General features: G+C 44.5%; 1 protein-coding gene across 1 annotated transcript in view; it reads right to left on the bottom strand.

Moving 5' to 3' along the window:
• The window catches only part of LOC119399523 (WD repeat-containing protein 13), a 36,756-nt gene that overhangs the window by 2,441 nt on the left and 19,528 nt on the right, over nucleotides 1-14,787 (bottom strand). The window contains exons 5-13 of the mRNA XM_037666332.2: nucleotides 14,480-14,604; nucleotides 13,395-13,477; nucleotides 12,597-12,731; nucleotides 8,636-8,802; nucleotides 7,995-8,054; nucleotides 7,420-7,503; nucleotides 3,949-4,007; nucleotides 1,909-2,031; nucleotides 1,355-1,476 (exon numbers count right to left, since the gene is read on the bottom strand). Of these exons, the coding sequence (XP_037522260.1) occupies nucleotides 1,355-1,476; nucleotides 1,909-2,031; nucleotides 3,949-4,007; nucleotides 7,420-7,503; nucleotides 7,995-8,054; nucleotides 8,636-8,802; nucleotides 12,597-12,731; nucleotides 13,395-13,477; nucleotides 14,480-14,604 (958 nt within the window). The remainder of the gene's footprint in view (nucleotides 1-1,354; nucleotides 1,477-1,908; nucleotides 2,032-3,948; nucleotides 4,008-7,419; nucleotides 7,504-7,994; nucleotides 8,055-8,635; nucleotides 8,803-12,596; nucleotides 12,732-13,394; nucleotides 13,478-14,479; nucleotides 14,605-14,787) is intronic.

The raw sequence follows: 14,787 nt of genomic DNA, 5'->3' as shown, positions 1-14,787 counted from the left end.
GTAACTGTGGGACCGTTCCCGTATGATACGTCGCGAAGTGTGCTCCGAGGCGACCGAGTGAGTACCGAAGAGAGCGGCCATGGTAACTTTTCATGCAGCTTGGCCTAGTTTGACCGTAACATTAGCCGCATGAGAGGCGCAAGTGACAAATACTTTCGGTTGACGCAAACAAAAGCATAACGTTCGAGATCCGTATCGCAAAGATGGCGTCTATGACGTAAATGCTCGCGAAAGCAAGGCCTTCGAGATCGGCATTAATTTATAACAAAAACATAGCCTTTGAGATTTGTATTGCAAACATAGCGTCTATGACGTAATTGCTTGCGAAAGCAAGGCCTTCGAGATTGGCATTTACTTCTGCCATCGCGTTGGCGCATGCGTTGGCGTATTATCGTATTATTTGTCGGAGGAGTTCGAGCTGGTCGGAGTTCACGTGGTCGTGCGCACGGTTCGCCGCTCTGGTCGTGCTTGCGCATGCTTAGTTTTTTCACGCCTACAGCTGTTGGTGCTAAAAAAATCACATACGTTGATTACATTTCTGTGGATGACGCCGTCCCCAGCTCCGTGTTTCTATCTGTCGACTGGACTGTGGCTGAGTGGTGGAGCCGCTTTTGGGGGTAGTTCTACTTTCACAAGGCGTTCGACCGTTTACTACAAGCCACGGTGGTCCGACACTATGCCAATGGTTCTACAGTATCAGTCGGAGACACCGACGCAACCGGCGACAATCTCGCGAAGGTATCGCCGTAGGTGATCGCTTGTCAGGTGTAGGCCGTGGCGGCACTAGATTTATGAAAAGGATGAGAGACTGCAGGTGCTCGAAAAACTTTTCGTGTTGTTCGGACATGAGTAAACGCACCAGGCAACGTTGCACGGCTTTTTCACGCGTAAGCAATGAAATAAAATTCTGTGCCACTAAATATTTTGTCGTCTTTCCCGTTTTTCGGCTCTTGCGTTTCCCGTTTCTTACGTTTATTTCCTACGGTCCCTTCAAAAACGTATCAGCGGGGTTCTAGTGTACATGAAACCTGAATTCCTCGAGTAACAGATAATTATGTTACCTTTTAACATGACCAGCTTACATTTAGTAATTAGGTGCATTACTTAAATTAATGTGCCCAGCTTAGGTACCCTAGGTACCCATCCATGGCAGCCACAATTCAATGAGAACAAAATGCAGAAACTCCTTTGTACTTATTTTCTGAAAAACATTAAAGGAATTATGGTACTGTAGATTATATTCAGGAGTATCCCTTCCCATTTACAATGTTGCTTTATGACGTTAAACCCATGAATAAATTAACCCACATGGTGTTGTAATGGCAGTAGATGAGCGCACAAGCAACAAACTCACCGATGCAAGCACCCTGGCGGAATGACATGATTGGACAGAAAGAGCTTCGCACCGGGGTGCGGCAGCGATGTTTGACGTGGAACTTGCGCTTGAGGGCCAGGCTACCGTCTGAGCCCTGCACGCTGCGAATGAGTTTACGTGAAACATCAAAACCGTGTTCCGTTTTCTTTCGTCAGCCAACTATTCAAGGGCTTTCACTAATTTAACACGTGCCAAGGCAACCTGCAGTGTATCTATCCCATATGGGTATGATTTTATCCACATACAGCAACAAAAGTTACAAAACCAGCTCCTTGAAAAAAGGTTCAATCACATCTTGAAGGAATGAATCCTTATCAAATCAGAACCACTGCCAATAGGTAAATTGGCTAGCAGGCTTTACTGAATAGACCATGCAATAAATGCCCGTTTTCTGTGATATTTCAGCACAAGATACCCCTCAAAATACTGGAGTGATGATGATGTCATTGGTCTCTTCCTGCCAAGTTATTTTCTGCATTGCCCTCTACAGAGAGGGCAGTGCAGAAAATGCAGTGCAGAGAGTCTACACCAACCTGTAGAGGAGAAGGGCATTGATGAGGCCGCAGTTGGCCAGCACTGATGGGTCCCTGGCTTCACGGCTCGCCCACTGACGTGCTGACAGACAAGTGATTGGGCAGTTTTCGGCCACCACCATCCTGCGGGTGTCACGATGTCAACAGCACTGTCAAAAGTGCTCTGCAATTTGAATGGCTCAACTGCTGCAAAGCCAACAAAATTCAATGGCCATCTAGGCACAATCAAAGCCAACAAATGCTGAACATTGTCATTTTGCTTTCAGAGAAATAAAAAAAATGACAATAACACCGAAAAATTGCGAGATTAAGCATCAGATCTTGGTTGGCTGCCCTTCTTGGCGGTGAGGAGATAAGGGATTGAAAGATGGGAAAGAAATTTTGTGCATATACTTGCATAAGTACTCTGAGGAGCAAGCTAATGAGGCAAGCTTGTGATATTTTGTAACATGCAGCTTGGAGATAGTGAGCTGATCACCAGCTATTGTGGTAGTAGCATGATAAGCAACACTTCCAGGCAGTGGGGGACGGAAGACTCAATCAATCAATCAATCAATCAATCAATCAATCAATCAATCAATCAATCAATCAATCAATCAATCAATCAATCAATCAATCAATCAATGTAAATCAACAAACAAAAAGATATAGCAGAAACCATTTACTGATGACCGGTGGAGAAGCGTTTCTGAAGGTACTTATCTGCACCCACATTCGATTTATTCAGAGCTTCACGACACCCCGTCAGCATTATCGAAAGCATGCCCAGTTATCTGTACATGCTTGCTTGCATGTGGGACATTCTTAAATGCATTCTATTCCACATAACCAGGCATGTGCCTATAGCGTAGTGATTAAAGCATCGTATGCTGGTATTAGAAATAGAGAGATTAAATTCAGCAATTGGAACATTTTTAACATATTTACTTATTCTCATTTATGTTTATCCAGTGCACATAAGCACTGTGCTGCCGTAGTAGCTCAGCAGGTAAAATGTCGCGCTGCTAAGCTTGCAAGTTCAAATCCTACCCGTGGCAGCCGCATTTCAGTGGGAATGAAGCGCACGAGCACCCGTGTACTTATATTTAGGTGCACGTCAAAAAAACTCAGGTGCTGGAAATTACACAAATTACACACTATGGCATGCCTCAGAATCATATTGTGGCTTTGGAACATAAAACCCCAGCAATTATCAGCATGAGAGTGTTGGAGAGCTCATTTCGCAGAAACTGCAGTGTCGGCATTGTTGGTTGTGAGCGAAAAATCAGCGTTGTCCGTGAGCGAAAATTCGAGATAGATGCAAATAAATAAAATAATAAAAATCTTTGGTTTGAGTGGGAATCAAACCCAGGACTTCGCGTGGCAAGAAGGTGTACTACCACAGAGCCATGCCCGGGCTCTAAATTGTTTCGGGAAAAAAAAGAACACCATATGAATGTGATATAGTGGAGCAGTGTTCTTAACGCATGTAATATTGCATGGCAGAAGCGCAGAAACGCACCAGGCGTCAAAACTTGTGAATTGCACAACAAGTGGTTGGTTTGAAGGCCCACCAATTACAAAGCACACAGGCATAATTAATCGTCATTATCAGCAACGGCATCGACAATGTGTGCAGGTGTGCGCGTTGCCTTACAGATGCATAGTGGGTACCTCGTAAACTCACAGAAGGAAGAATTATGTCGTAGTGGGCAATTCGCAACTGTACTTGCAGTAGGCATTCTAGGATAGTTTGCGACGGCCAGTTTACTCCTGCACAGACGTTCTTTTCCTTGTGGCACGGTTGAGGTGTCCACCGAGAATCGAAGCCAAGCTAGCAATTGAGAAGGCTATGCTAACGGGTCCCGATTATGCTATCACGTTCTACTCTTGAAACGAAGCTCAAGCATCCTTGAAGTTTTTTTTTTATTAGACGTGCAATGTGCTGACGTCACTCATGGTTAGACAACCGGTTGGTTGGTCCACATGGCGGGGAAGTAGTAGCTAAAGAAGTGTCGTATGCGCTTAATAAACAAACGAAGTTGTAGGCACGCAACTCACCGCTTTCCCTTGGTCAGCTTCCCAGTGGGCAGGTCAAACAGGTAGGACACAATGTAGCCCTGCGTCACGCATAAAGCACACAGCAAGAATATTTGTTTCTGTTTCCTCCTTTTTTCTCAGATGATGTAGTACGGTCAAAACTCATTATAGCAAAGTAACCTCCCAAGCAAAGAAACTTTTGTTACATCCAGTACATATTCCAGGCATATTTACCTGCTATGACTATAGAACCAAAGGCTTTAGAGAGGAGAGTGGCTAGAGCAAATAAATAAATAATATATGAATGGAAATGCAGTGTCTTGGCAAATAAATTACAAATGCTTCTCAGTGCACAATTTTAGCCAGTGCTTCTGAACCTACTATGTACCAAACAACTGCTTGTAAACACGCATGATAGAGTTGGGTCACAAACATGATTACAGAGTGCTAGAACATTCATTAAATGCTGCTATGAGAAGAAAAAAGAGATGTCTTATTTAATTTGGCACACATCATATAATTCATTGTACAGTTTCTGTATTTGCCATAACAAGTCTTGAATGTATCAGAACAAACTAATCTCACAGTGGCCAAAAAGGTGCATCATCATCATCATCACCCTATCTATGCCCACTGCAGGGCAAAGGCCTCTCCCATGTACCGCCAATCAACCCGGTCCTGTGCTTTCTGCTGCCACGTTATACCTGCAAACTTCTTAATCTCATCTACCCACCTAATTTTCTGTCTCCCCCTCACGCGTTTGCCATCTCTTGGAATCCAGTCAGTTACCCTTAATGACCACCGGTTATCCTACACGGTTCTAAAAGTCAAAGGGCTCACTTCCACAAATATGTAAATGCGGATTGCTTAAAGGTCAGTTCATAAGCATTTCTTTAACAGTAATATCCAAGCCAATTACACAAGTCATAAACTTTATCAGATGCTCTGCATAGTTCTATGGAATATTAAATTATCAGTGTATAACTGCGATGAAAATTGTGCAAACTTTTCCACGTTCACATGCTGACAAAGCAGCTGAATAATGAGACAACTTGTGGCCATGGCGGTCTAGTGGTTATGGTGCTTGACTGCTGACCCGAAGGTCACAGGATCCGAATCCTGGCCATGGCGGCCCCATTGCGATTGAGGCAAAATGCTTGAGGGTCGTGTACTTAGATTTAGGGGCACGTTAAAGGACATCATGGGGTCGAAATTTCCAGAGTCCTCCACTACGGCGTCACTATTTGCAACGTAAAACCCCAACAATTATTTGAGACAACCTCTGAACAATTTTGTTTTGCGATGTTTCCACTGGCCCGGTGTTTGTTCATGTAAACAGGCAATTTTGCTGTTGGAAGTCAGCGCCTGTGTTGCGTGGTCTATTCTCGGTGTCCCGTTATTGTGCTGTTTGAAAAACTATGTGTATGCACCAACAAACCCGCTTAACCACCATTTTGAAGGCCATTTTAATTTGGTCTTCACACTTCCTGCAGGAGCAGGAGGGAGTTCAGCACTGAATCCAGTGTGGCCAATAAAGCAGAAAAGCTATCCAAATAATCCATTTGCCCTTCGAAGAACTTCCCTATTTAAGCCATAGGCAAATTTTCCAGTCTAACATAGAGCCCTACCGACACATTTTTGAGAGTTCTTAAAAACACTTGTTTAAACCATAGACTGCGCTTTTGTATCAAATCAATGTTCCATATTTTTCAGATAGCTTGAAGACAAACTGTGACAAAATTTCAATTGGGTAAAACTTGTTAGCAATGAAGTGTTTTCTTTTTAGAGAGCAACTGTTTTTCACCCAATAGTCCTTTATTATCAAACAGTCACATGGTGCAAAGAATGCTTATTCAAAAATTCTTGAATACTGTTGATGATTTTGCAGCAAAGTAGTCTTTGTTGTTCGAAAACAGCAGAACGTCTTCAGTAGCTTGCATTTACGTCAAACATGGTTATATTGAATGTGAAGTGTATCACGAAAGAGTTTTATATATTACAAGCAATCCAATATATAAACTATTTTATATATCGAAAATATATTCATGGGGATTTTACAACTGTTCAATATGCACAACAATTCGTTATATGTGGGCTAAATATATGCAGCTTTGACTGTATTGCACAATGCAATGAGCAAAAAGAGCATACTCTTGAGCAGCTTCTGAGAGGAATACACCAGGCTGGGCAGTATTACAGAACCCAACGTTCGACACTGCAATGCCATGTTCTTTTTACAGCGAAAGCTGTTATGAGATCACAACAAGGGCCGTTTTTGGCGCCGTAGTTGTCCGCCGCCGCCGCCGGTGTCCATAACCACTATCGTTCGAAATAAGAAAAAAAAAAACGAAATAAGAAAAAATTTCCAGGATGGAACGAGGTTCGAACCTGGGCCCTCTGCGTGGGAGCCCAGTATTCAACCTCAGAGCCATGCCGGTGCTTGAAACTGCTTTGCAAAAAGGTCCTATACAGGCTTCATGTCGGGAAGGAACCATATTAACATATGCAATATAGCATGGTACAGGAGTAAAATAACCAAGTGTCACACAATGCGAGTTCTGTAAGCAGGCGTCACACAATGCCAATTGCGCAACGAGTAGGTTGTTGAATGCTTCCAACCCATTACAAAGCTCTGCCATAATTCTTCGTCGTCATCAGGCACAGCATTAACAAAGTGCACATAATGCCTTACAGGTGTTTAGCAGTTACTACGATTCTGCGCAGAATGAAGAAAAATTGCATAATGGCTGCTTCCCGACTTCACAAAAATTATGATGATTTATAACGTAGTGGGTTCCTCACAAGTGCACTTCTATTGGTTGCCAAGGAAGCCCAGGGTCTCAACAAGGTTAATTCCCTCTCTCTATCTCTTTCTCGCGTCAGCGTATGTTATAAAGTGTGGCGGGAGAATTAAATAACGACCGGGCGTCACATATGCGAATTACGTAACTAGTCGGTCTTTGAAAGCTTCGAAACCATTACAAAGGGATCAGCCATAATTCTTCATCGTCATCAACCGTCGCACCAACAAAGAGCACATAATGCCTTACAAATGGTACCTCGCTTCTGCGCAGAATGACGAGTAATGTTGTGGTGGGTGCTTCCCAACTTCACAAAAATTATGATTTGTGGCGTAGTGGGTACGTTCCTAGTGTACTTGTATCAGTAGCCACAAGAGAGTTTATAATGGGCTCTAGAAATGCCGCTCTTCGAGCTTTCGCTGTGACTGTGCTGCGCTTTCCGCGCAGGCCTGGCGTTTTTTCTGTATTTTTTCATAGCCGGCCCGTGTGCCATAAAACACCATACATCATGACAATCGTCATCATTTCAAAGGGCTTGCATGCGAGGTGGTAGTTGGTACGAACTTATCGTTCCTTAACAGTGCTACGGGAGCACACACAGGAGAGAACACAAGGACACAGTGCTCATCCTTGTGTCCTCTCTCGTGTCTGCTCCTGTGGCGCTGTTCAGTAACAATCATCGTGTCCTCACCCGGTCATCACCGGCCCAGAGGAGCTTGCCTGTTGGCTCAAAGGTCAGGCAGAGGACACAGCCGGTGGTTTGGCTGCTGCCACCCTGGGCGATGCATGCATACGAGGAAGACAAGAACACAGAGGAAAAAAATGCTTTTAATGAAAATTCCACATTAACAGCAACAATCGAAATAGAAAAGACAGGTTTGGTTTAACTGAAAGTTTAGTTATTTAAAGAATGTGCACAATAGCTTTTCATTAAAGCATATGGTATTGTGATCACTGTGAGCAACAACCATACGTGGATCTAGTGGGGGGGGGGGATGTTTTGTCCCTAGTGCCGACCACGAAAAAATTATTTTCACATAAATGACGTACTGACTCCTGAACTGGAGCCAATAGTATGTCTTTTGTGTGAAAATCGTTTTACCTAGGTAGCACTGTGTTTCTTTGTGGTTGGTATGTTCTTTCCTGACCAGACGGGATTCTGTCCAACACGTTGATTTTGTAAAGACACGCTGTCCAGTGTTCCAGTCAACACTGTAGTTACAGAAGCTGTTACAGCTAGTTATCTGCAAGTTTTAAGAGACTGACCTTGAGGTAGATGCCCGTGGAAATGTTGAGCACCTGGACAAGACCCCTGTCATTTCCCGTCTGACGTGACACACAGTGTCAAGGATGACAACAACTTGCATGCCACAACTTAAGCAATGATCCTCACAGAGGTTCAAGTTCACAGATAGAAATAAGTGTGTCAAGAAGTAACACCAAGGGCGCAGTGAGGACGGCGGATGACCACTGACTGCACTAGTGACTTTCATTACCACTGAATTGCTCAGCTTCCTTTAGCGGTCATGTGCGTACACAACAAAAAGGTATGCCTCCTCAAGCCTTCATCTGCCATCCGCCTACTGCCAACATGTCTGTCAGAAGCACATGACAAATTCCAGAGAGTTCCAGAGAGTTTCGGAGTTTCAGCCGCTGTGTATGCCTTACACAGCGGCTGAAACGGGGAGGGGGGGGGGGATTGATCCAGGGCTCGCTTCCTTGTTAGACAACTAAATCAAACGCACATGAAACTTCCATTTTGATGGCGAAAACAAAAGGATAAGTGGAAGCTGAGCAAGCTAGCAGATATTCACGCTCTTAAGTGGCAGGAATGAGTGAAAAAATTATTGCAGGTGTTACACGGTCCAGGTGTGAGTTCAATAAAATGCAGGCTCCTCCAAGGATACGACCACCATGTTGTTATTGGCTGGCTGGAACACGCATGACAGGATGGCCGCCCCCGACGGATCGGGCACAGTGCGCACGCAGCTCCCCGTTTTCGCGTCCCAGAGCCGCACCGTGCCATCCAGGGACCCTGACACCAAGAGGTCGTTGGAGAGGGACCACTCGAAACCTGTGCAGTAAAGGAAAACAAGCAGTAGGCAGCTGATGTATATTTTTACTTAGGGAGGAACATCAGCTATGAAGACAACTTAGACTATCTCTTGACCAAATTAGATGAACCTGCACACATTTTTACAATATTTCCAGCTGACTGTAAAGGAGTACTGACACGAATTTTAAAAATGTTCGGATTGTTGCTCTAAATAAAAATACTGGTGTCGAGAAACCTAAAACAACTATTGTGGTGCCTGGGAATGCATCGTATATATTTTATTTATCACCACCTTAAAAAAACACTTTCGATTTCGATATCGAGGGGGTGGCTTCTCAGTGTCGTTTAATAGCAGTGTGACGTCACGGAGATACAGAAACTCGCGACGTACTAGCAGCAAATCCGTCATCTGCCAGTGGTGCGCATAACAATGATGAGTGAACTGTCGTCCAGTGGCCCTACAGTGATTTCTGCGATTTAGGCTGCATGCAGGACGCAGAACTCGCAAACTCGGGGGAACTGTCTTGACTCGTCGGGATAATGTCCATTGCAGTGGGGCTGGCTTGCAGATGCTCAGCGACGAAAACTTTGAAGTCAAATTAAAATATTTTATACATGTTCTCCAACTCTAGTGTGTGGACAGCGTTGACACTGCATACCAACGAAGCAAAAGATGTCCCTTTTGCGATGTCTCAAAATCGTGTCAGTACTCCTTTAATTATCCATTTACATGTTAAACATGTGAAACAATTCCTGAGATGACAAGTGATCACATTTTAGGTTGTTCTGCTGAAACAACAAAAATACACCTTTTAAACATAAAAATGTGAAGGTATTTTCACGTGGTAGTGACGCTAAAGTAGAAAGCAGTCAGACTGGTAAGCATGAAGCTCTTTATTGGGTGAACTTGTGCCGACAAAACCAAATAACACTCACTGCAAAGCAAGTAACACTCGCAATATGATGATAACGGCGAGCACGGCTAGTTGTTGGTTGTCGATAAAGCTAATCGTCAGCGAAACATGTTCTCTTTTACACATGCAAGGTCAAATATCTCAGCATTATCACTGGTGCTCACTTTAGCTACAGAATAAACTCGACTACTTGCGTCACGTGCACAACCTTATCAGAACAGTCCAAAACAATTGCGAAGTTTCCCAACCAGTCCAGCGCGACCTGTGCCAAGTGTTGGTAACACATGCAGAAGTTTTTGTGGGTGAAACCCAATCACATGAAAATCAAGCTAATAAGCGTGCGTGGCAATATGGATGGTTACTGGAATGCAAAAGGAGTGCAGTGCCATAAGCCCGTTCAAAAAGAAACAATTCTTAATTTATAGCACAATGAAGTGCACTGTTTGCACATGAATAATGAGGCACATTTAAAAGTAAAGCATGTTTAGAGCAGTAAATAAAGAGTCTGCTCTCAGTATTTTACTTCCCTGCTTATTTAGCCTTGCGCTGCAAAAAAAAATGAAAACAAACAGCTATTGTCTTAGGTCCAAATACACTCACACAGTAGACAAAACAAGAAAAGTGGCCAAAAACTGTTTGCTTGAAGAAAGAGGAAGAAACTGTATACAGTCGTATACGGTGCAAAATACCGATGTATTTGCTCTCAGAATGGTTTAACACACACTCTCAAGATCTATTCATTGTGATTGTTTTCGCCTACGTGCCTTTGTGTGAAGGTTTTTCCAAAGTGCATCATAGAAAAAAAAAGCCGCACCTCCCTGAAGGGGATCGTGAGGAAATGCGAATGCATTTGGGTGCACCCGATGAGCGTGCGATTAATTAATGAAGAGAGATGAGAGTGTGCACGTAGAGGCGTAATGCTCGAGTTGCATTGTGTTACACTTCGTCCTAGTGGTATCGTTGCTGCGAAAGATTCGACTTCACCGACTTCCATCGCTATCAAGACACCAAAGCACGCGCTCCCTGCATGATATATATAGGTCCGAGCACGGAGAGGAGGAGCGCCAAGCTCTCTCTCCGCCGAGCGAGCTCCGTGATGCGAGCGCCCTCACCGGGTTCACTCCTCCTCTCCCTTACCCTCCGCTGCTCCGCGATGCGAGCGCCATCACACGCCCGCGCGCTCCTCCTCTCCCTTACCCTCCGCCGCTCACCACCTGCTCCGGTTGCTAGGCGCGGCGCAGCTGTTGCTAGGGGCGAGGAGGAGCGCGCGCGGAGAGATAACACCTGTGCGCACGCCGGCCAGGGACGCAGGACAACCCCCGACTAAGAAATGCATTCGCATTTAAAATGCCATTTATGTCTAAATTTGCACATATATCCTGCTGACATGCATGCTATAACCTATTTGCAGCCAAAATCATCAATGAACTGAGCAACATTGCAGATTAATAAAAAAAAATAATTCTGAAGATGCCGGTTTTGAAAAGTAAATTCTCACGCACTTTCTGGCCTTTCAATATTGACTACCCCTTTGAGAAAGAACAAGAGATTTTTTTCCAGAAAGGAACATGTTAAAATCAAGGCTTTGTTTTGATTTACTACACGAGACAACCGCTGTGACTGCAGAATAGGAGTCATTATGTGGCCTTAACGCAACCTAACAGCGCATGCATAGCGGCACTAAATGCGCTGCATTTCCAATTATGTTGCCTACTTTTGTATGCATTAAGCTGCGCAACCAATATGCTAAAGTGTGCACATGCTAATGTATATTCAAGCATAAAAGACGTATGAGATGTGGGGCTTGCATACATAGAGTTTCCTAAAATGACCTAGAGGGAACTCTGGCGCTGCGATCGTTCAGCCACCATGGGAATGATGGGTAGTACACGGATTTGCCTAGTCTTCGTGCTTGTGGGCTTCGAACGCACTTGTGGCTTTGTTTATTGCTGTGTTTTGGTTTTCTTTCAGATAAAAGAATGGATCGTTGTGAACTTCGTGACCAGATTTGAATCGGTGAGCCTAAAGAAGTTAAAGTGGTGAAGTGAAACTGCTGATTTTTGCTGAACTTCGTTTTGCGACAAAGCGGATGCAGGCGACGCGGAGCCAAACGGAGCCGAAAGAACGAAGTTTAGACAAATCCGTGTACTACCCATGATTCCCATGCTGGCTGCAGCGCGATGCATTACAGCTCTCACAGACACTAGTGCCAGAGTTCCCTCTAGTAAGTATTGTAGGAAACTCTATGCTTGCATATACTCGTGCATAGGATGCACAGAGTGAACATACACATTACGACAACCTGCAGTAGAGGTGAGTAGATAGAGAACAAAAGTGCTCCATTCAGCTTGATTGGCTGATTGATTGATTGGTTTTAACATCCGAAAGTGACGATAATGCTATCAAAAACATTGTAGCAAAAGGCCTTTAGGTTAGCGTTCTTCCACCAGTGGTTCCCGCTCTCTGTACCAGTGACAAGTATAGTGCCACAAGAAAAATTACGCTGCAGTGCGGACCAATAAGAACGTGGATCAATTTCCTTCAAGTTTCAGCTTTTGACACTATGATGAACAAGCCTTTGCTTTTTTTTTCTTTTTTTTTGCTGCTTGATGAAAAATCAGCTCTATAAGGGGCAAACTGTGGATCATAGGGAGAGGCCTCAATCCTACTATGGAGATATAAAAATAGGCTGACAATGATAGCAATGATGAATGCTTGTACCGAAAATGGGGCTCACCTGCATGACACAAGAAACACAGTGCAAATTTTGACATTTTTTGCTGCACTGTGGAAACATACACCCAATGCTTGGTGCAATGGCGTTGTTGCATTCAATTCCATTTGGATGGTTACATCATCTTTCAAAGCCTGTACAAGGGCCACAGTGGACAGGCTCACCGGTCACTTTGCCGTGGTGTCCCTCGAGCATGTACAGCACGCAGGGCGGGTCCAGCCGACAGATGGACAGGTTGCCGTCGGCCGACGAGCAGCCCAGCAGGTACTTCTCGTTGTTGGCAAACCTCACCGAGGTTACTGAAAGGACAGGGTAGGCACGGTGAGTTCACAGCACCCGTAGCAGACTAACAGGCAAATTATTCCTAAACAATGTCATATCATTTTTTTTCTGCATTGCTTCTGGAGACCTTATGTCACCTGAATCAGGCATTTCACTGATGGTCTTACTTTATGCAATGAATTAGTAGGTATGTTTTAATGAGTATGTTTCTCGCCATAGGCGTGCGCAGGGTTCCCCATCAGGAGGGGCGAAGGTTCATCGCAGCGCTTCCCCCCCCTCCAACTAAGTCAATGTACAAGGAAGCTTTTGTGACCCCCCCCCCCCCCTTCTTAGGTCTCTTAAGTGACTAGGGGGGTCACTGTATGGGGCACATTTTGCCCCCCCCTCCCCTCTTAGGTGACTAGGGGGGCGGCCGCCCCCCCCTAGTCACTTCTTTCTCGTGTCTTCTTTCTCGTGTCTGTATTTGCACGCCTTGTCTTTTAGAATGAAGTTTACAGGCTGGTCCTTCAAAGTGAAACTTCCAGTTAAAGGGTTTCCTGGAGCCAAGTTCTTTCATCTAACAACAGTAACCATATCGGGCCCTCGACTCTCAATTACAGTGGCAAACTCAGGTTAGCAGGACGGCCATTTCATGACCTCTATAAGCGACATGATCTGGCAGGGGTGCCTCTTGTACGCACCGGCATCTCGGTGCTGGTCGAAGATGTGGTGCACACCCGCAAAGGCGTAATTCTCCGAGATGCTCGTACCGCCCACGATGGCACTGCGTGGTGTTGCACAGCGTTATGACAACGCAGCAAATTTGGCATTGGGGCTAGTCGTATGGTTCCATAGTAAAATGAAGGTAATGCAAAACACCAAAGATGAAAAGACAGGTTACAAGCACTTGTACCTTTATTTTTTGTGCATTGTTTCGTGCTCAGTAAAGTTGGGAGCTGGGCGAGTTGGTGACAGTTCGTTTTAGCATGTGAAGCAGCGCACGAAGAAAAGACACCTGGCCCTGTTGAATCGTTTCTTCGCTGTGTCTTGTCTCAGTGCACTGCTTCACACGTTAAAATGTTTGGTGCTACCTTCATTTCATTACGGTGAGATTTTGTAACAGTGATCACAACACTGCAATAAAAAAACCGTCCCATGTCACGAGTCACAAAAGTCAACCTGACATAAATATCACTGTAGAGCACAGAGATTTGCGTAATACCTTTTACACTGCCCTACCAGTGATTAGTGGTACACTGAATGTACATAGTATTACAGCTAGTGCAGGGTCATCATTAGGGAGCATTAAGAACCTTCCTAACCCTTTCTGGTCCAAAACTTTCACCTCCTTTATGGCAGTTGGTCTGAAAATATTTCGCCAGTTTTAATTACCGTGAAAGGAAAAAAAACCACTGTGCAAGAAAGCTAATCAAATGTTTACTTTAGCAGTTGGTATTGTGTATTGTGCCTAAGTGTTTCAGTGATGTGTAGGCAACGTGTGGTGCCCAACAGTGAACCGTAGCAGCCATGATGCGTTGTTGGGAGGGGTCCGACAACGGACTGCGAAGAGTTAATGCTCTCCCAATGACTTGCATACTACTGAATTGCAATGTGCAATGGCCTACATTGAATATGGTTTAAGTTGGTCCTGGAAAGTATGACACGCACTTAAAAATACTCCTACAATGTTTTGACGCCATCTACTTCAAAGCAACGAACCCCACGCTTTCGAGTTCTTTCCCAAAGAGTTTTGGCGACGGTTCAATGCCTCTTCGACATTGCTCACCGACTGGCTTCAGCAGCGTATGTAGGCACCAGCCCTTCATTGGTCAAAGAACGCTGGTTGCCGAAGGAGCCACGGCGGGAGAGTTCTCCAGTTGCCTGCAGGCGGCTCTCCGATGAGTCTGAAGTCTGCACGAGAACAGTGCAAACTTTTCCGTCCATCTGATCTTATTTTCTGAGAAACTTCTCATAAAAACAACAGCAGATGATGACAAAAGTAGCAGCAACAACAACAATGAACACTTGGTAATAATGCTAGTCAAGCCTTATATATAACAATCTTTTCGTAATATTATTAATATCTGGGGTCTA

This window comes from Rhipicephalus sanguineus, chromosome 7 (assembly GCF_013339695.2).
Source record: "Rhipicephalus sanguineus isolate Rsan-2018 chromosome 7, BIME_Rsan_1.4, whole genome shotgun sequence".
Taxonomy (NCBI): domain Eukaryota; kingdom Metazoa; phylum Arthropoda; class Arachnida; order Ixodida; family Ixodidae; genus Rhipicephalus; species Rhipicephalus sanguineus.
The sequence above is the reverse complement of the archived record's forward strand: the minus strand, read 5'-3'. Positions and strand labels throughout refer to the sequence as shown.